Raw genomic sequence first — 23,430 nt, 5'->3', positions numbered from 1 at the left:
TGGTCTCTAGAGGGGAATTATGTGCTTTGTCTCTAGTCTAGACCAAGCAGATAACTTATTTGAGTATTTTCTAATCCTGTCTAGAGTATAATGTGACAGAGGATGGCTGGCTGGAGTTTGGAGGCTCTCAATATTTCTTTAATACTGAACTGCTGGCCATGGAGGGCGCCAGACACTACTGTCAACAGAGGCATGGGGACCTTGTTGTTATCAACGGACTAACAGAAAATACATTTCTGTGGAAAAAGGTAAACACCTATAGTTTCGCTATAGTCCTGCTTTCAAACACATTGGCAGAGCTATATACATCAGTGGTGTATAGTACTTAAGTAAAAATACTTTAAAGTACTACTTAAGTACTTCTACTTCACTACATTCCTATAGAAAGCGATGTGTTTTTTACTCCATACACTTTCCCTGACACCCAAAAGTAACATTTTGAATGTTTAGCAGGACAGGAAAATGGTCCAATTCACACACTAATCAATCCCTGGTAATCCTTACTGCCTCTGATCTGACGGACTCACGGCCTCACGGAACACAAAGGCTTCCTTTGTAAATTATGTCTGAGTGTTGGAGTGTGCACCTGGCTATCCGTAAATACAAAATATTTGCTTAATATAAGGAATTTGATAAATACTTTTGATACTTAAGTATATTAAAAAAACATACTTTAAGACTTTTACTCAAGTCGTATTTTACTGGGTGACTCTCATTTTATATTAAGGTATCTTTACTTTTACTCAATTACGATAATTGGGCAATTTTCTCACCACTGATATACACTGAATCCACAAAACATTAAGAACACCTTTCGAACATTGAGTTGCACCCCCTTTTGCCCTCAATTCGTCGGGGCTTGGACTCTACAAGGTGTCGAAACGGACGGTAGCCCATGTTGACTCCAAGACAGCTAGTCCCTAATGTTAATTGCTCTTTTTTCAGATCAATAAAAAGCGTTTGGGAAACCATTACATCGGGCTAACAGTTGATCTTGATCACTCTTTCGGGTGAGTATAAAACGAGTAAAAGAAGATTATCAAACAAATAAAAATACAACGTTTTTTATATCACTTCTAAACTAGTGGTGTCAAACTGCTGTTCTATTGCTGCGTTCATGACATTTTAGAAACTCTGAAATACAAGCTTCCTTTCTGGGAGAAATCAATTTAAAAGGCCCTCCAATTGGAGACTTTTCAGACATGCTGAACTCTGACGTCACCTACCAAGAACATAACTTGACAAAACATTATTTATCCAAATCAATTTATTTGGACCTTTTTTTAACACTATAATTTGGATGAGAGCGGGATGGCTGCGTTTTTTGTTCATGGTTGACGTAGCTTCTTAGACATTAGCCAGTTGGCGTTCTCAGTCAGTTCAAAGCATGTGAATGCACACAACTCATTGCTCCGTGTTTAGAAGTTGTATTTCCGAACATTCCGGCATGTCATGAACGCAGCATATTTTCTGTGTATTGTCCGTGTTCTTTCTGTGTTCTATGTCTTGTGTGTTCTGAGTTCTGTGTTCCATGTTTCGTGCAGAGGAGAAGCCACGGCAGGGCCAGGCTGGGCAGTGGCCCTGCCAGATTGAATACTGGCCCACCCAATAAGGCTGGCTTAAAATATAAAAATTGAAATAAATGATTTTGATTTGTTGTTTGTATTGCTTCCTGACTTATCAGAAATGTTGAAAAATGCAGTGGGTTCCAGGGATAACCCACCACCATATAAATACAGTTCCTTCAGAAAGGATTCATATCCCTTGATTTATTCTTCATTCTGTTGTTACAGCCTGAATTCAAAATGGATTAAATAGTATTTTTTATCTCACAAATCTACACACAATACCCCATAATGACAAAGTACAAACTTGTTTTTATAAATGTTTACACATTTATTAAAAATGAAATACAGACATATCTCATTTACATAAGTATTCACACCTCTGAGTGACTACATGTTATAATCACACTTGGCAGCGATTACAGCTGTGAGTCTTTCTGGGTAATTCTCTAAGAGCTTTCCACACCTAGATTCTGCAACATTTGCCCATTATTCTTTCAAACATTATTCAAGCTCTGTCAAATTGGTTGTTGATCATTGCTAGACAACCATTTTCAGGTTTTGCCCTAGATTTTCAAGTAGATTTAAGTCAAAACTTTAATATCGGCCACTCAGGAACATTCGCTGTCTTCTTGGTAAGCAACTCCAGTGTAGATTTGGCCTTGTGTTTTAGGTTATCGTTTTGCTGAAAGGTGAATTCATCTCCCAGTGTCAGGTGGAAAGCAGACTGAACCAGGTTTTCCTCTAGGATTTTGCTTGTGCTACGCTCCATTCCATTTCCTTTTATCCTGAAAACCTCCCCAGTCCTTAACAATGACAGGCATACCTATAACATGATACAGCCACCACTATGCTTGAAATATGAAGAGTGGTTGTCACGATCGTCTAAAGGAGTAGACCAAGGCGCAGCGTACTTAGAGTTCCACATGTTTAATAAATATGAAAACTCACCAAAACAAAACAATACAGATGAAGACGAAGCGTGACGTTCTGGGCTGCTCACAGGCAGCTACACAAACACAAGATCCCACAAAGCACAGGTGGGAAAAGGCTGCCTAAGTATGATTCCTAATCAAAGACAACGATAGACAGGTGCCTCTGATTAGGAACCATACTCGGCCCAAAACAAAGAAATACAAAAACGTAGAAAAAGGAACATAGAACGCCCACCCCAGTCACACCCTGGCCTAAACAAAATAGAGAACAAAACCCTCTCTATGGCCAGGGCGTGACAGTACCCCCCCAAAGGTTCGTACTCCGGCCGCAATACCTGACTCTAAAGGGGAGGGTCCGGGTGGGACTTCCTTACGGCGGCGGCGTGACAGTGGTACTCAGTGATGTGTTGTATTGGATTTTCCCCAAACATAACACTTTGTATTCATGACAAAAAGTTATGTTCTTTGCCCAAATTTTGCCAAATTACTTTATCGCCTTGTTGCCTTATTTTTATTCAGTACAGGATTCCTTCTTTTCACTATATCATTTAGGTTAGTATTGTGATTGTTGATCCATCTTAAGTTTTCTCTTATCACAGCCATTACACTGGTTTAATGTCTCCATTGGTCTCATGGTGAACTCCCTGAGCGGTTTCCTTCCTCTCCAGCATCTTAGTTACGGACGCATATATCTTTATAGTGACTGGGTGTACACCATCCAAAGTGTAATTAATAACTTCACCATGCTCAAAGGGATATTCAATATCTTATGTTTTGTGTTCTGAGTTATTGTGTCCTGTGTTCTGTCCAGCTGGATGGACGGTTCCCCAGTAGTATTCCAGAGATGGGACAACAACCAGCCGGACTTCAAGAACAACGATGAGAACTGTGTTGCCATGGCCAGCTATATTGGTGAGCTAAAGATGAGATGAGGCCAAAAAAAATCCTCTTTTATAAGAACTTCCATTGAGTTATTTTCATTCTGAATCTTGGGGCTGGTTACCACATAACTCAATGGCATGACTAGGTCTACTATAACTGTGTGTTCAGGTTCCTGGCATGACTATAACTGTGTGTTCAGGTTTCTGGCATGACTATAACTGTGTGTTCAGGTTTCTAGCATGACTATAACTGTGTGTTCAGGTTTCTAGCATGACTATAACTGTGTGTTCAGGTTTCTGGCATGACTATAACTGTGGCACTGAAATGGAGTCCATCTGTGAGAGGAGTGGTTCCCCCCCAGTGAACAGCACCGTGCCCCCTACTGCCCCCCCCACAGGAGGCTGCCCCCCGGAATGGATCCTCTACCAGTCTAAGGTCAGTAAGAGGCGAGAATTGATCCTAAGGTCAGAGATCAAAGGTTACACAGGAGGAGTGATATAATCATGATTATGTGATAATAATATGTTAAATGTCTTTCACATGCAAACAGACGATACAGTTTTACAACATGCTTTGAGAACAGAAGTCTAACTCAAAGTGTTTGCCTATAATCAATCAACATGATTAATTGCTTATTTTTGTTTATAGTGCTACAAACTGACTGGATACCGGGTACCTAGAACCTGGCTCGATGCCAGATCGTTCTGCCAATCCATGGGAGCTAACCTGGCGTCCATCACCAATAGGCAGGAGCAAGGTGAGATTATTTTAACCTCTATGGAGCTGCTCATGCTGTCACAGACTCTATAATGACACAGATCTAAAGATGAGTCCTCTATCTACCTCTATGGAGCTGCCACAGTCACTATAATGACACAGATATAAAGATGAGTCCTCTATATATCTCTATGGAGCTGCTCATGCTGTCACAGACTATATAATGACACAGATCTAAAGATGAGTCCTCTATCTATCTCTATGGAGCTGCTCATGCTGTCACAGACTCTATAATGACACAGATCTAAAGATGAGTCCTCTATCTATCTCTATGGAGCTGCTCATGCTGTCACAGTGACTATAATGACACAGATATAAAGATGAGTCCTCTATCTATCTCTATGGAGCTGCTCATGCTGTCACAGTCACTATAATGACACAGATATAAAGATGAGTCCTCTATCTATCTCTATGGAGCTGCTCATGCTGTCACAGACTCTATAATGACACATATCTAAAGATGAGTCCTCTATCTATCTCTATGGTGCTGCTCATGCTGTCACATATGCTATAATGGAACAGATATAAGGATGAGTCCTCTATCTATCTCTATGGTTGCAGTGTTTCTGACGACCCAGATGACTTCTGGTGCTACTGACCTGTGGATTGGACTGAGTAACTTAAACCGGGACGCGTTTGTTTGGACCGATGGCCAGGCAGTCAAATACTTAAACTTCGATTTCATGAAGGTACGCATGTACACACATTTACCTAAGCAATGAGGGCCGAGGGTTGTGTTCCACGGCCAATATACCACAGCTGGTCGTAGGCATGACGACCAAGCAGACATTTACACATTTAAACATAAACAAAACATTTACATAAGACATAATCAATGTTCCCGCCTAAACTGCAGAGAAGCACGAGATTGAACTTCACTCACCTTTCTCTAGTTTTCCTCTTCAGTTAACAGTGTTTCGCTCTACTGTGGGAATTGTAGTCGAATCAGCGCAATGTTAGCCAATTTTAATGTAAAATACCGACACAAAACGAACTATGCAAGACTTAGTATGCAAAACTAACTGTGCAAGAGATTTTCTTGTAGGCAGAGCTCATTGGAGTAGGATTCTATTGACAGGCAGGACTCAGCCTGTACTCTACACAGACCGCTGCCCCATTACCAATCAGAGCTGCAGTAGGCCTATATGCAAATAGCCATATATGGATCTGTGCCGTTCACTGTGTTTAGGCTACAGTAGGAGCGGTCGGTTGTAGATGCTCTTGTTCTGAGATCAAAGTGAGAGCTACATGTAGCCACCGGTGAATGTTTTGCTAGTTAGCTAGTTATTAGCTCAGATATAACTCATTTCCAGTCAACAATTTCAATAAGCATTTCTCTACGGCCATGCTTTCCACCTGGCTACCCCAACCCCGGCCAATAGCTCAGCACCCCCTGCAGCAACTTGCCCAACCCCCTTCACCCAAATCCAGACAGCTCATGTTCTGAAAGAGCCGTACCTTCTCCGACCACTGCAGCTGTACATAGTCCATCTGTAAATAGCCCATCCAACCAACCAACTACCTCATCCCCATATTCTTTTTGTTTTTCTGCTCTTTTCCACACCAGTATCACTACTTGCACATCCTCATCTGCATATCTGCACCTTCTCCGCTATGCAATCTGGTTTCAGAGCTGGTCACCTCAGCCACGCTCAAGGTACTAAACGATATCATAACCGCCATCGATAAGAAACAATACTGTGCTGCCGTTTTCATTGACCTGGCCAAAGCTTTCGACTCTGTCAATCACCACATCCTCATCGGCAGACTCAACAGCCTTGGTTTCTCTAATGATTGCATCGCCTGGTTCACCAACTACTTCTCTGATAGAGTTCAGTGTGTCAAATCAGAGGGCCTGTTGTCCGGACCTCTGGCAGTCTCTATGGGGGGGCCACAGGGTTCAATTCTTGGGCCAACTCTTTGTCTGTATAGGTCAATGATGTCGCTCTTGCTGCTGGTGAGTCTCTGATCCACCTCTACGCAGACGACACCATTCTGTATACTTCTGGCCCTTCTTTGGACACTGTGTTAACAACCCTCCAGACGAGCTTCAATGCCATACAACTCTCCTTCCGTGGCCTCCAACTGCTCCTAAATACAAGTAAAACTAAATGCATGCTCTTCAACCGATCGCTGCCTGCACCTGCCCGCCTGTCCTGCATCACTACTCTGGACGGTTCTGACTTAGAATATGTGGACAACTACAAATACCTAGGTGTCTGGTTAGACTGTAAACTCTCCTTCCAGACTCACATCAAACATCTCCAATCCAAAGTTAAATCAAGAATTGGCTTCCTATTTCGCAACAAAGCATCCTTCACTCATGCTGCCAAACATACCCTCGTAAAACTGACCATCCTACCGATCCTCGACTTTGGCGATGTCATTTACAAAATAGCCTCCAATTACACTACTCAACAAACTGGATGCAGTCTGTCACAGTGCCATCCGTTTTGTCACCAAAGCCCCATATACTACCCACTACTGCGACCTGTACGCTCTCGTTGGCTGGCCTTCGCTTCATAATCCTCGCCAAACCCACTGGCTCCAGGTCATCTACAAGACCCTGTTAGGTAAAGTCCCCCCTTATATCCGCTCACTGGTCACCATAGCAGCACCCACCTGTAGCACGCGCTCCAGCAGGTATATCTCTCTGGTCACCCTCAAAGCCAATTCCTCCTTTGGCCGTCTCTCTTTCCAGTTATCTGCTGCCAATGACTGGAACGAACTACAAAAATCTCTGAAACTGGAAACACTTATCTCCCTCACTAGCTTTAAGCACCAGCTGTCAGAGCAGCTCACAGATTACTGCACCTGTACATAGCCCACCTATAATTTAGCCCAAACAACTACCTCTTCCCCTACTGTATTTATTTATTTTATTTATTTTATTTTGCTCCTTTACACCCATTATCTCTATTTCTACTTTGCACTTTCTTCTACTACTAATCTACCATTCCATTTTACTTGCTATATTGTATTTACTTTGCCACCATGGATTTTTATATATATATATTTATATATATTTTTTTTCCATTTTTCTTTTTTGCCTTTACCTCCCTTATCTCACCTCATTTGCTCATATTGTACATAGACTTATTTTTCTACTGTATTAATGACTGTATATTTGTTTTGCTCCATGTGTAACTCTGTGTTGTTGTATGTTGTCGAACTGCTTTGCTTTATCTTGGCCAGGTCGCAATTGTAAATGAGAACTTGTTCTCAACTGGCCGACCTGGTTAAATAAAGGTGAAATAAAATAAAAACAATGGGTCAGTGGTTTCTTCCTACAAAAGTACAAAATGTGTGCATTTCTAGCCATCTTTGAAAAGCCAGTCAGGTAAAGAGCTGTTTTATGTCTTAAAGGGGCGGTGTTGTATTTTGAGACAGTCTTGAATAAGCTAAGTAGCCAATAGGCAGAGCGTAGAATAATTTGTCTGATTCTATGTAATAATTGTATGGGAATAATAACTCAAGATGTTTCTGGCATCAAACAACACATTCAGTCACCACCTTGTCTATATTGAACACCACATATTGGCTGCTGCTGTAGACTGAATGATAGAACAGCTGTTTCCATGTTAAAATGTTATGGGATGCATTTTTTCCATTGTTTTTGATAGTAGACCTCTCTGGTAGACCTACATTATGATCAAATAGCCACAGTAGCCTACTTGTCCACTGTTAAAACTATAACTTAAAGCAGGTACAGCCTCAGTGTTCACAGTAAACGTGCGCTGGAAGTTGCACATAATTTTCACAACTTTCAAGTTGTGTGGCACACTGGTCATGATGTATTAGTTTACTTTGAGTTTAATTTGCTCATTTTATCCCTAAACCAGTAATGTTTCTTAATAAATACCCCTAATATATCATATTTTGTTTCTTAATTGAAGAGACTGTCGCAGATGTTCCCATGGCATCACCATAGTCAGGTAAAGTCCCTTTAAACTTTAAGTAAACACAGACGTACACACACAGGACCTAGTGAAAGTCTACACCCGCTTTGCACAGTCTTCACATTTTGCTGCCTTAAATAAATACCCCTAATATATAATATTTTGTTTCTTAATTGTAGAGACTGTTGCAGATGCTCCCATTGCATGACTATAGACAGGTAAAGTCCCTTTAAACGTTAAGTAAACACAGAAATACACACACAGTTCATACTTGGCGGAAACACCCCAGAGTTCATACTTGGTGGAAGCCTCTTTGTGGAAGGTGTCAGGATAAAAAGACATGACATGAGCAGAGCCCAGGTAAAAAAGGAAAGGAAAGCTTCTGAAAACCCTGGGACTATCCAGGGACAAGAAACCCTGGGACTATCCAGGGACAAGAAACCCTGGGACTATCCAGGGACAAGAAACCCTGGGACTATCCAGGGACAAGAAAGCCTGGGACTATCCAGGGACAAGAAAGCCTGGGACTATCCCAGGGACAAGAAAGCCTGGGACTATCCCAGGGACAAGAAAGCCTGGGACTATCCCAGGGACAAGAAAGCCTGGGACTATCCCAGGGACAAGAAAGCCTGGGACTATCCCAGGGACAAGAAAGCCTGGGACTATCCCAGGGACAAGAAAGCCTGGGACTATCCCAGGGACAAGAAAGCCTGGGACTATCCCAGGGACAAGAAACCCTGGGACTATCCCAGGGACAAGAAAGCCTGGTACTATCCCAGGGACAAGAAACCCTGGGACTATCCCAGGGACAAGATAGCCTAATTGCACACATTTAAATGCCAAAGACACGCCAGAATGGCTTTCCAATAGGTGTTGAGTGCTCCTGAATGGTTCAGTCTCAGTTCTGACTTTAATCTGCTAAAAAAAACTGAAACAATGCTTGAATAATCCTGTCCATCAAAGATTTCCAACCAAATTTACTGTGCTTGAAGAGTTTTGACAAAAACAACGGATATGTCACCCTAAGAGTTGTGGTAGGTTGGTGGAATCTTATTCAAAATGATCCACAGCTGTAATGGCTGCCAAAAGGTGCTTCCACCAAGTATGAACTCTGGGGGGGGGTGAAGACGTACGCTGTCAAGACATATTATACTGGTTACATATTATACTGAAACACATTGACTAAATCCCCATCGGATACATATTATACTGAAACACATTGACTAAATCCCCATCGGTTACATATTATACTGAAACACATTGACTAAATCACCATCGTTTACATATTATACTGAAACACATTGACTAAATCCCCATCGGTTACATATTATACTGAAACACATTGACTAAATCCCCATCGGTTACGTATTATACTGAAACACATTGACTAAATCCCCATCGGTTACGTATTATACTGAAACACATTGACTAAATCCCCATCGGTTACATATTATACTGAAACACATTGACTAAATCCCCATCGGTTACGTATTATACTGAAACACATTGACTAAATCCTCATCGGTTACGTATTATACTGAAACACATTGACTAAATCCCCATCGGTTACATATTATACTGAAACACATTGACTAAATCCCCGTCGGTTACATATTATACTGAAACACATTGACTAAATCCCCGTCGTTTACATATTATACTGAAACACATTGACTAAATCCCCATCGGTTACATATTATACTGAAACACATTGACTAAATCCCCATCGGTTACATATTATACTGAAACACATTGACTAAATCCCCATCGGTTATATATTATACTGAAACACATTGACTAAATCCCCATCGGTTACATATTATACTGAAACACATTGACTTAATCCCCATCGGTTACATATTATACTGAAACACATTGACTAAATCCCCATCGGTTACATATTATACTGAAACACATTGACTAAATCCCCATCGGTTACATATTATACTGAAACACATTGACTAAATCCCCATCGGTTACATATTATACTGATACACATTGACTAAATCCCCATCGGTTAAGTATTATACTCAAACACATTAACTAAATCCCCATCGGTTACATATTATACTGAAACACATTGACTAAATCCCCATCGGTTACATATTATACTGAAACACATTGACTAAATCCCCATCAGTTACATATTATACTGAAACACATTGACTAAATCCCCATCGGTTACGTATTATACTGAAACACATTGACTAAATCCCCATCGGTTACGTATTATACTGAAACACATTGACTAAATCCCCATCGGTTACGTATTATACTGAAACACATTGACTAAATCCCCATCGGTTACATATTATACTGAAACACATTGACTAAATCCCCGTCGTTTACATATTATACTGAAACACATTGACTAAATCCCCATCGGTTACATATTATACTGAAACACATTGACTAAATCCCCATCGGTTACATATTATACTGAAACACATTGACTAAATCCCCATCGGTTACATATTATACTGAAACACATTGACTAAATCCCCATCGGTTATATATTATACTGAAACACATTGACTAAATCCCCATCGGTTACATATTTTACTGAAACACATTGACTAAATCCCCATCGGTTACATATTATACTGAAACACATTGACTAAATCCCCATCGGTTACATATTATACTGAAACACATTGACTAAATCCCCATCGGTTACATATTATACTGAAACACATTGACTAAATCCCCATCGGTTACATATTATACTGAAACACATTAACTAAATCCCCATCGGTTATATATTATACTGAAACACATTGACTAAATCCCCATCGGTTACATATTATACTGAAACACATTGACTAAATCCCCATCGGTTACATATTATACTGAAACACATTGACTAAATCCCCATCGGTTACATATTATACTGAAACACATTGACTAAATCCCCATCGGTTACATATTATACTGAAACACATTGACTAAATCCCCATCGGTTACATATTATACTGATACACATTGACTAAATCCCCATCGGTTAAGTATTGTACTCAAACACATTAACTAAATCCCCATCGGTTACATATTATACTGAAACACATTGACTTAATCCCCATCGGTTACATATTATACTGAAACACATTGACTAAATCCCCATCGGTTACATATTATACTGAAACACATTGACTAAATCCCCATCGGTTACATATTATACTGAAACACATTGACTAAATCCCCATCGGTTACATATTATACTGATACACATTGACTAAATCCCCATCGGTTAAGTATTATACTCAAACACATTAACTAAATCCCCATCGGTTACATATTATACTGAAACACATTGACTAAATCCCCATCGGTTACATATTATACTGAAACACATTGACTAAATCCCCATCAGTTACATATTATACTGAAACACATTGACTACATCCCCATCGGTTACGTATTATACTGATACACATTGACTAAATCCCCATCGGTTACATATTATACTGAAACACATTGACTAAATCCCCATCGGTTACATATTATACTGAAACACATTGACTAAATCCCCATCGGTTACATATTATACTGAAACACATTGACTAAATCCCCATCGGTTACATATTATACTGAAACACATTGACTAAATCCCCATCGGTTACATATTATACTGAAACACATTGACTAAATCCCCATCGGTTATATATTATACTGAAACACATTGACTAAATCCCCATCGGTTACATATTATACTGAAACACATTGACTAAATCCCCATCGGTTACATATTATACTGAAACACATTGACTAAATCCCCATCGGTTACATATTATACTGAAACACATTGACTAAATCCCCATCGGTTACATATTATACTGAAACATATTGACTAAATCCCCATCGGTTACATATTATACTGATACACATTGACTAAATCCCCATCGGTTAAGTATTGTACTCAAACACATTAACTAAATCCCCATCGGTTACATATTATACTGAAACACATTGACTAAATCCCCATCGGTTACATATTATACTGAAACACATTGACTAAATCCCCATCAGTTACATATTATACTGAAACACATTGACTAAATCCCCATCGGTTACGTATTATACTGAAACACATTGACTAAATCCCCATCGGTTACGTATTATACTGAAACACATTGACTAAATCCCCATCGGTTACATATTATACTGAAACACATTGACTAAATCCCCATCGGTTACATATTATACTGAAACACATTGACTAAATCCCCATCGGTTACATATTATACTGAAACACATTGACTTAATCCCCATCGGTTACATATTATACTGAAACACATTGACTAAATCCCCATCGGTTACATATTATACTGAAACACATTGACTAAATCCCCATCGGTTACATATTATACTGAAACACATTGACTAAATCCCCATCGGTTACATATTATACTGAAACACATTGACTACATCCCCATCGGTTACGTATTATACTGATACACATTGACTAAATCCCCATCGGTTACATATTATACTGAAACACATTGACTAAATCCCCATCGGTTACATATTATACTGAAACACATTGACTAAATCCCCATCGGTTACGTATTATACTGAAACACATTGACTAAATCCCCATCGGTTACGTATTATACTGATACACATTGACTAAATCCCTGTCGTTTACTTTGCTTATTCTATCTCTAGAATAATGTCTTAATAAATACCATTTGGTTTTCTAATTGTAGTGGTACATGGATATGCTTTCCTCTCGGGCTAGTCAGGTAAGATCCATTTAAACGAACTATCACCATTCAAAATGAGAAATACACACAATAAATTGGATATAATAATATATTAAAAATGTTTTATTTAAAGTGTTAGCCTTACATTTTGCTCATAGCTCTACACTGCGTGCACAATTATTAGGCGAGTGAGTATTCTGATCTTATTGTTTCTATTCACATTTTCCAACTCCAAACCATATAAACTTGAACGCTTATTGGATTTAATCATTTTCAGGTGATATGTATTTGTGTAATGAGGGAGGTTGTGGCGAAAGTGAATACCACCTTATATCAAGGTGTGCATAATTATTAGGCAGCCTCATTACCTCAGGTAAAATAGGCCAAAAAATACATTTAACTGACACTGAAAAACCAAAAATGTAAAATGCCTTTCAGACGGATGCGACACTTTAAATAGCTAAACTATTGAGGTGTGACCACCGGACATTCAAACGTTTTGTTGCGAATAGTCAACTGGGGCGCAAAAAACGCATGGGGAAGAAAAGGCGCAAATTAACTGCAAAAGACTTGAGAAGAATTAAACGTCAAACTACCAGGAACCCATTATCCTCCAGTGCCACCGTATTCCAGAACTGCAACCTACCTGGAGTGTTCAAAAGTACAAGGTGTCAAGTGCTCAGAGACATGGCCAAGGTCAAGAAGGCTGAAACAAGACCACCACTGAATAAGATTCACAAGTTGAAGCGTCTAGATTGGGCAAAGAAATACCTGAAGTCAGATGTTTCAAAGGTTATATGGACAGATGAAATGAAAGTGACTCTTGGTGGACCAAATGGATGGGCTCGTGGCTGGAACAGTAATGGACACAGGGCACCACTTTGAGTCAGGTGCCAGCAAGGTGAAGGAGGGGTACTGGTATGGGCTGCTATCATTGAGGATGAGGTAGTTGGACCTTTTCGGTTTGAAGATGGACTGAAACTCAACTCCCAAACCTACTGCCAGTTTCTGGAAGATTCTTTCGTCAAAGAGTGGTACAGGAAGAAGTCCTCAGCATTCTAGAAGGCCATGATCTTTATGCAGGACAATGATCCATCACGTGCATCCAAGTACTCCACTGCTTGGCTAGCCAGCAAGGGCCTCAAAGATGCCTGAATAATGACCTGGCCCCCTTCCTCACCTGACTTAAATCCTATTGAGAACTTGTGGGCCCTTCTCAAACGTGAGATTTACAGTGATGGAAGACAATACACCTTTTTGAACAGCATTTGGTAGGCTGTGGTTGCTGCTTCAGTGAAAATTGATCGTGAACAGATCAAGAAACTGACAGACTCCATGAATGGAAGGCTCATGGCAGTTATTGAAAATAAGGGTGGCTATATTGGTCACTGAATATTTATTAAAGGCCAAAAATGTTATATAATTGTCATTTTGTTTTACTTATCTGTTACACTTACTCTAAAAATTGAGAATAAACAAGTGAGTTGAGAGAAATTATTTTTGTAATTTAGTTGCCTAATAATTGTGCACACTAATAGTTGCCTAATAATTGTGCACACTAATAGTTGCCTAATAATTGTGCACACTAATATTTCCCTGAGAAAGACAAAACTCAGTTTTGAGGTTCAATAACATTTTGGATTGACTGAGAGCACTGTGTTTGTTCAACAATAAAATTAATCCCAAGGAATACAATTTGCCTAATAATTGTGCACACAGTGTACTATATGACAGAATTAAGTCTGTGACTGTGAATGTTGTCCATTATTGATAATCTTTGTCCCACAGTGTGTTGTGATGGCCAGCTCCTCCTCCATCTTGGGAAAATGGGAAACCAGGTCCTGCAACGACACATACGGCTTCATCTGTCAGCGCAAAGTTGGTGAGCAAAGACATTCTTCTACTTCCTCTTCTTTCTTTCTCCTCCATCTCTTCTTCTTTCTCTCTCCTCCTCTTCATCCTCTTCTTCATCCTTCTTCTGGTCTCCATCCTCAGCCCTCTGATTTGTAATGTGACTAAGTGTTGCTCTGCTTTCCTAGACTCAGGGATCCCAGTCCCGGCCCCGACAGTGTTACCTAGAGGCTGGGTGAAGCTGGCCAACGACTCTTACAAGGTGCTGCCCCAGAACTGTACATGGCCCGAAGCCCGGATGCAGTGTGAGGCTGAGGAGGGCCAGCTGGCTAGCACCCTGGATGAACTGTCAGCAGCCTACCTGGAGCTGCAGGCTCTGAAGCTGCAGACACCACTGTGGATTGGACTCAATAGGAATGAGGTACAGTACAAGCTGTATCTTCAGGTGCCACAGACTCCTCATCAGATTAGGCAGGTTATTGGTACTGTTGGATTCTGGGTGAAACTTTGAACACTGCTATACTAGAGACATGATGGATCAGAAGTAATACTATAGTATCTGAGGGGTGATAGAGAATGGTTGTTACATCAGAAGTAACAAGGTGCTTCTACATCTGCATTGCTTGCTGTTTGGGGTTTTAGGCTGGGTTTCTGTACAGCACTTTGTGACATCAGCTGATGTAAGAAGGGCTTCATAAATAAAATTAATAGAAGTTAATGGTTATCTGTAGGAGCCAGATGGCTTTGGAATGTGCTGGGTGTACGGGAAGAAGTCACGGGACTGCTGTAAGGGATACGGGTGGGTTTCAACCACAGGGCCGTCTACAGCACCACAAAACGGTGTTCCTCTGAGATAAAGACTAGGTGTTCAGATTGTCAGGAAAGGCGAGTGTACTGTAATATAACATGGTGTTCAGATTGTCAGGAAAGGCTAGTGTACTGTAATATAACATGTTTTTATCCCAACGTGACTTACAGTCATGCGTGAATATATTTTGGTATGGGTGGCGCCAGCAGGAATCAAACCCATGATAGTGAAGTTGGAAGCGCCATGCTCTACCAACTGACTTACAGCTGTAGTGGTTTGTCTTTTCAGACACAAGGCTTCTTCAGGTGGATGGACGGCTGGCCCTTAAGCCTGGCCCGGTGGGCCCCAGGCGAACCCAGCAGAGACCGGCCCTGTGTCTACCTGGATGTGGAAGGCACCTGGAAGACAGCCCTTTGTAACCACCCCTACCCCAGTGTGTGCAAGCAGTCCACAGGTGAGACAGGAACCTACCCCAGTGTGTTAGTAGTTCCCAGGTGAGACAGGTACCTACCCCAGTGTGTTAGTAGTCACCAGGTGAGACAGGTACCTACCCCAGTGTATTAGTAGTCACCAGGTGAGACAGGTACCTACCCCAGTGTGTTAGTAGTCTCCAGGTGAGACAGGTACCTACCCCAGTGTGTTAGTAGTCACCAGGTGAGACAGGTACCTACCCCAGTGTGTTAGTAGTCCCCAGGTGAGACAGGTACCTACCCCAGTGTGTTAGTAGTCACCAGGTGAGACAGGCACCTACCCCAGTGTGTTAGTAGTCACCAGGTGAGACAGGCAACTACCCCAGTGTGTTAGTAGTCACCAGGTGAGACAGGTACCTACCCCAGTGTGTTAGTAGTCTCCAGGTGAGACAGGTACCTACCCCAGTGTGTTAGTAGTCCCCAGGTGAGACAGGCACCTACCCCAGTGTGTTAGTAGTCACCAGGTGAGACAGGCAACTACCCCAGTGTGTTAGTAGTCACCAGGTGAGACAGGTACCTACCCCAGTGTGTTAGTAGTCACCAGGTGAGACAGGCACCTACCCCAGTGTGTTAGTAGTCTCCAGGTGAGACAGGTACCTACCCCAGTGTGTTAGTAGTCACCAGGTGAGACAGGCACCTACCCCAGTGTGTTAGTAGTCACCAGGTGAGACAGGCACCTACCCCAGTGTGTTAGTAGTCACCAGGTGAGACAGGTACCTACCCCAGTGTGTTAGTAGTCACCAGGTGAGACAGTCTCGTACCCCAGTGTGTTAGTAGTCCCCAGGTGAGACAGGTACCTACCCCAGTGTGTTAGTAGTCCCCAGGTGAGACAGGCACCTACCCCAGTGTGTTAGTAGTCACCAGGTGAGACAGGTACCTACCCCAGTGTGTTAGTAGTCCCCAGGTGAGACAGGTACCTACCCCAGTGTGTTAGTAGTCTCCAGGTGAGACAGGTACCTACCCCAGTGTGTTAGTAGTCACCAGGTGAGACAGGTACCTACCCCAGTGTGTTAGTAGTCACCAGGTGAGACAGTCACCTACCCCAGTGTGTTAGTAGTCTCCAGGTGAGACAGGTACCTACCCCAGTGTGTTAGTAGTCTCCAGGTGAGACAGGTACCTACCCCAGTGTGTTAGTAGTCACCAGGTGAGACAGGTACCTACCCCAGTGTGTTAGTAGTCACCAGGTGAGACAGGTACCTACCCCAGTGTGTTAGTAGTCTCCAGGTGAGACAGGTACCTACCCCAGTGTGTTAGTAGTCACCAGGTGAGACAGGTACCTACCCCAGTGTGTTAGTAGTCCCCAGGTGAGACAGTCTCCTACCCCAGTGTGTTAGTAGTCACCAGGTGAGACAGGTACCTACCCCAGTGTGTTAGTAGTCACCAGGTGAGACAGGTACCTACCCCAGTGTGTTAGTAGTCACCAGGTGAGACAGGTACCTACCCCAGTGTGTTAGTAGTCACCAGGTGAGACAGGTACCTACCCTAATGTGTTAGTAGTCACCAGGTGAGACAGTCTCCTACCCCAGTGTGTTAGTAGTCCCCAGGTGAGACAGTCACCTACCCCAGTGTGTTAGTAGTCACCAGGTGAGACAGTCTCCTACCCCAGTCTGTTAGTAGTCACCAGGTGAGACAGTCACCTACCCCAGTGTGTGAAAGCAGCAGGGAGGGACGGATCCTATTTGTAGGTCACTATTCAGCGCCGTAATCCCATACACTAGTTTCTTCCAGAGAGGAGATCCTATTGGTGGATCCCTGTGCAGTGCTGTAATCCTATTGGTTGGTTCCCCCCATAGCCGTCCCGCCCACGGCCCCGCCCCAGTACCCCGGGGTATGTGTCCAGGAGGAGGAGGATATCAGTGGTAGGAACAGCCCCTGGTCCTGGTTGCCTTTCCGAGGGCACTGCTACAGCTTCATCATTAACGACATTGAGTGGTCCGACGCCTCCACTAGCTGTATACGCAAAGGTAGGAGGAGCCTCAAAACCAAGGGTGTGTCAAAAAAAGCCGCCCAATTGAATACCCGTGATTTCTGATAAGTTGACTTGGCAGGAGAGAGACGAGACGTGAGGCCATGTAACACATTTCATTCAGAACTCTTCAGGGTTCAAAATGCCAGATTTGCTAGCAAGTTTCATCTTAGATCCAAGGGCATAGTACTTAGTGGCCCCTTCACTATTCCCTACATAGTGCACTACTTTTGATCAAGGCCCTATGCGGGGTACCGTTATAAAATGGAGCAATTTTGGACGGGGCCCATATCCCATTCTCTAACCCTTCTCCTCCAAGTGTATACTGGTTGACTGGATTGGTGGAAGAAAGGTGTTTCAGTGTGTGTCCCACCTATCTAATGCTTTAGGACACAGACTGTTACACCTATCTAATGCTTTTACATCCTGGCGTGGAGTGAGATGGTGAACGCTTCAGGGAGAAAAGGAGACAACTGGAATTGGGATCCAGTATTCCATGAACTCTGCACTTCTTTGGACAGAACAAACCGTAAAGAAAGTAATTGGAGAAGCATTAATACGAATATTGTGTGTGAAGGGGCGTCTCTGGTGAGCATCGAGGATCCTGCCGAACTCCACTTCATAAAGAGCAACCTGGAGTTTCTGAAAGACAGCTACTCTTCCTTCTGGATAGGCCTGTTCAAAACACACCTAGGTAACTACCAATCCTTCTAGATAGGCCTGTTCAAAACACACCTAGGTAACTACCAATCCTTCTGGATAGGCCTGTTCAAAACACACCTAGGTAACTACCAATCCTTCTAGATAGGCCTGTACAAAACACACCTAGGTAACTACCTATCCTTCTGGATAGGCCTGTTCAAAACACACCTAGGTAAGTACCAATCCTTCTGGATAGGCCTGTTCAAAACACACCTAGGTAACTACCAATCCTTCTAGATAGGCCTGTTCAAAACACACCTAGGTAACTACCAATCCTTCTAGATAGGCCTGTTCAAAACACACCTAGGTAACTACCAATCCTTCTAGATAGGCCTGTACAAAACACACCTAGGTAACTACCAATCCTTCTAGATAGGCCTGTACAAAACACACCTAGGTAACTACCAATCCTTCTAGATAGGCCTGTTCAAAACACACCTAGGTAACTACCAATCCTTCTGGATAGGCCTGTTCAAAACACACCTAGGTACCTACCAATCCTTCTAGATAGGCCTGTACAAAACACACCTAGGTAACTACCAATCCTTCTAGATAGGCCTGTACAAAACACACCTAGGTAACTACCAGTCCTTCTAGATAGGCCTGTTCAAAACACACCTAGGTAACTACCAATCCTTCTAGATAGGCCTGTACAAAATACACCTAGGTAACTACCAATCCTTCTAGATAGGCCTGTACAAAACACACCTAGGTAACTACCAATCCTTCCAGATAGGCCTGTACAAAACACACCTAGGTAACTACCAATCCTTCTGGATAGGCCTGTACAAAACACACCTAGGTAACTACCAATCCTTCTGGATAGACCTGTTCAAAACACACATTGGTAACTACCATTCTTTCTACATAGGCCTGTTCAAAACACACCTAGGTAACTACCAATTCTTCTAGATAGGCCTGTACAAAACACACCTACACTTTTATAATAAAAAGGTTCCAAAATGGTTCTTCGGCCGTCACCATGGGAAAACCCTGGTAACAGCCGAATAGCTCATTTAGGTTCTAGAAAGAACCTTTTTCTGTAAGAGTGTAGGTAACTACATGACTAACAATAGACCCTGTTGCAGGTCAGTGGAAGTGGCTGGACCAAACAGTGCTGGACTACATTAACTGGGCAGAAGGACAGCCCCAAGGCTCTCCCTATGACTATGGATATATACAATCCTCCGATGGGACCTGGAGCACTGCCTCCAGTTGGGCTGATAAACCATACATCTGTAAGAAGCCCAAAGGTGAGACAGACCGTACATCTGTAAGAAAGACAAGGGTGAGACTGACCATACATCTGTAGGAAAGACGAGGGTGAGACTGACCATACATCTGTAGGAAAGACGAGGGTGAGAGGGGAGCACCATGTATCTATTACAATATCCACACAACTTTCTTTCTCACTCCATAGTGTAGTGCACAAATGAATGTCAATAGAACTATAGGAAATGAAGGCCGTGATGAAGAATTATTTGAGCAATTAGGATAATAGACAGTAGATAGATAGATAGTTTACCTGGTTAAATAAAGGTGAAATAAACAAATAAATAGACAGTGTTAGACCTCTTAATAATACCTTGTTAATAATCCTCTCTGTTCCACCTCCAGTTCTACCAGAAACACCACCAACACATGGTGAGTCATGAATGAATGAGCCGATCAATCAACCAACCCACCCATCCATCCGTCAACCCATCATCCATCCTTCAATCAACTAATCAATCAATCAGTCAATGAATGATCAGTCCATGAATGATCAGTCCATTACCACTCTGTCAATTAACCACTCTGTCAACTAACCACTCTGTCAATTAACCACTCTGTCAATTAACCACTCTGTCAATTAACCACTCTGTCAACTAACCACTCTGTCAATTAACCACTCTGTCAATTAACCACTCTGTCAATTAACCACTCTGTCAATTAACTACTCTGTCAATTAACCACTCTGTCAATTGACCACATTGTCGATTGACCACATTGTCGATTGACCACTCTGTCGATTGACCACTCTGTCGATTGACCACTCTGTCGATTGACCACTCTGTCGATTGACCACTCTGTCGATTGACCACTCTGTCGATTGACCACTCTGTCGATTAACCACTCGGTCAATTAACCACTCGGTCAATTAACCACTCTGTACTGTAATATGTATTCCTGTGATCCTGCAGTGTCTCTGAAGGGAGGTCACAGGCGTGTGTATTCAGGCCTGGCAGTGGTGGTGGTATTGGCTACCATGTGTCTGATGGGCCTCACAGCCTTAATGCTCTACAAGAAGATCGGCCGTCCCCTGCCCTCCTTCACCAACCCCCTGGACTTCAGCGCAGGCCGGAGTACCTTCGACAACCCCCTCTACACGGAGCCCATCACCGAGGTCGACCCCAGCATGGTGGACACTAGCCAGCTGGTCAACCATATGGAGGCTCAGCCAATGATCACTTTGTGATTGGGGGGAGTCAAAGGGGGAGTCAAGGGGGGAGTAAGGTTAAAATAAAGTCTGGGACTTATTTCCATTGTGGTACTCTGGCGACAAGATGGCTAGACAAGATCCAACACAGTATGGCAGTAAAATAATAAAACAAAAACATAGAAGAAGAACATCGATCTCATCATTCCAGTTACATCATAGGGCTTATTCATATGGGCACAGAAGACATCAAACATAGTTTTACTTTATTTTTAAAGTCATTGCGCTAATGCATGCTAGCAGATACCCATAGACTTCCAGTCATTGCGCTAGCGCTAGTTAGCAACTTCCTTCAAACTGCATGCAGAGACATTACAATTGTATGCACGGGACTCTGGGTCAGTAGATAAAGGGCCTCATCTGACTCTGGGTCAGTAGATAAAGGACCTCATCTGACTCTGGGTCAGTAGATAAAGGACCTCATCTGACTCTGGGTCAGTAGATAAAGGGCCTCATCTGACTCTGGGTCAGTAGATAAAGGACCTCATCTGACTCTGGGTCAGTAGATAAAGGACCTCATCTGACTCTGGGTCAGTAGATAAAGGGCCTCATCTGACTCTGGGTCAGTAGATAAAGGACCTCATCTGACTCTGGGTCAGTAGATAAAGGACCTCATCTGACTCTGGGTCAGTAGATAAAGGGCCTCATCTGACTCTGGGTCAGTAGATAAAGGGCCTCATTGCCAAAATACCTAAGTATCCCTTTAAGTGTGATGAAATCTTGGTATATTTTGACAGGCTCTCGTTTACTGATGTCAAACTTTTTCGACATTTAAAAATAATAATAATAAGCCGAGGAAGGTGGTCAAACCTGGCTGTCATCTGAACATTGATATTGTCCAAACCTGGCTGTCATCTGAACATTGATATTGTCCAAACCTGGCTGTCATCTGAACATTGATATTGTCCAAACCTGGCTGTCATCTGAACATTGATATTGTCCAAACCTGGCTGTCATCTGAACATTGATATTGTCCAAACCTGGCTGTCATCTGAACATTGATATTGTCCAAACCTGGCTGTCATCTGAACATTGATATTGTCCAAACCTGGCTGTCATCTGAACATTGATATTGTCCAAACCTGGCTGTCATCTGAACATTGATATTGTCCAAACCTGGCTGTCATCTGAACATTGATATTGTCCAAACCTGGCTGTCATCTGAACATTGATATTGTCCAAACCTGGCTGTCATCTGAACATTGATATTGTCCAAACCTGGCTGTCATCTGAACATTGATATTGTCCAAACCTGGCTGTCATCTGAACATTGATATTGTCCAAACCTGGCTGTCATCTGAACATTGATATTGTCCAAACCTGGCTGTCATCTGAACATTGATATTGTCCAAACCTGGCTGTCATCTGAACATTGATATTGTCCAAACCTGGCTGTCATCTGAACATTGATATTGTCCAAACCTGGCTGTCATCTGAACATTGATATTGTCCAAACCTGGCTGTCATCTGAACATTGATATTGTCCAAACCTGGCTGTCATCTGAACATTGATATTGTCCAAACCTGGCTGTCATCTGAACATTGATATTGTCCAAACCTGGCTGTCATCTGAACATTGATATTGTCCAAACCTGGCTGTCATCTGAACATTGATATTGTCCAAACCTGGCTGTCATCTGAACATTGATATTGTCCAAACCTGGCTGTCATCTGAACATTGATATTGTCCAAACCTGGCTGTCATCTGAACATTGATATTGTCCAAACCTGGCTGTCATCTGAACATTGATATTGTCCAAACCTGGCTGTCATCTGAACATTGATATTGTCCAAACCTGGCTGTCATCTGAACATTGATATTGTCCAAACCTGGCTGTCATCTGAACATTGATATTGTCCAAACCTGGCTGTCATCTGAACATTGATATTGTCCAAACCTGGCTGTCATCTGAACATTGATATTGTCCAAACCTGGCTGTCATCTGAACATTGATATTGTCCAAACCTGGCTGTCATCTGAACATTGATATTGTCCAAACCTGGCTGTCATCTGAACATTGATATTGTCCAAACCTGGCTGTCATCTGAACATTGATATTGTCCAAACCTGGCTGTCATCTGAACATTGATATTGTCCAAACCTGGCTGTCATCTGAACATTGATATTGTCCAAACTTGGCTGTCATCTGAACATTGATATTGTCCAAACCTGGCTGTCATCTGAACATTGATATTGTCCAGTATGTTATAGTATGGTCTCCCCATCTCTACAGTAAGATCAGCTGTTTACTACGAGTTGAACATTCTGCCGGGCCCAGTTCAATGCACTTCTGCTTCAATCTGATATGGATTCTATTAAAATGTAACACGTTTCAAGTTAAACTGTAGTTTGTTTGTATCCTGTTTAGTGAATGATTACTGTGAGTATTAAT

General features: G+C 42.2%; 1 protein-coding gene across 1 annotated transcript in view; it reads left to right on the top strand.

Annotated features, from left to right (window-relative positions):
- The window catches only part of LOC123726642 (macrophage mannose receptor 1-like), a 55,514-nt gene that overhangs the window by 31,766 nt on the left and 318 nt on the right, over positions 1-23,430 (top strand). The window contains exons 17-33 of the mRNA XM_082973172.1: positions 85-248; positions 946-1,010; positions 3,312-3,412; positions 3,675-3,817; positions 4,031-4,139; positions 4,721-4,848; positions 8,068-8,094; positions 8,238-8,276; positions 12,765-12,800; positions 14,550-14,643; positions 14,801-15,033; positions 15,709-15,874; positions 17,684-17,854; positions 18,434-18,550; positions 19,647-19,811; positions 20,176-20,202; positions 20,742-23,430. The exon at positions 20,742-23,430 is cut by the window's right edge and continues 318 nt beyond it. Of these exons, the coding sequence (XP_082829298.1) occupies positions 85-248; positions 946-1,010; positions 3,312-3,412; positions 3,675-3,817; positions 4,031-4,139; positions 4,721-4,848; positions 8,068-8,094; positions 8,238-8,276; positions 12,765-12,800; positions 14,550-14,643; positions 14,801-15,033; positions 15,709-15,874; positions 17,684-17,854; positions 18,434-18,550; positions 19,647-19,811; positions 20,176-20,202; positions 20,742-21,016 (2,060 nt within the window). The 3' untranslated portion in view covers positions 21,017-23,430. The remainder of the gene's footprint in view (positions 1-84; positions 249-945; positions 1,011-3,311; positions 3,413-3,674; positions 3,818-4,030; positions 4,140-4,720; positions 4,849-8,067; positions 8,095-8,237; positions 8,277-12,764; positions 12,801-14,549; positions 14,644-14,800; positions 15,034-15,708; positions 15,875-17,683; positions 17,855-18,433; positions 18,551-19,646; positions 19,812-20,175; positions 20,203-20,741) is intronic.

Source organism: Salmo salar, chromosome 03 (genome assembly GCF_965601325.2).
Source record: "Salmo salar chromosome 03, fSalSal1, whole genome shotgun sequence".
NCBI lineage: Eukaryota > Metazoa > Chordata > Actinopteri > Salmoniformes > Salmonidae > Salmo > Salmo salar.
Note: the sequence above shows the minus strand (reverse complement) of the source record. Positions and strands in the feature narration are given on the sequence as shown.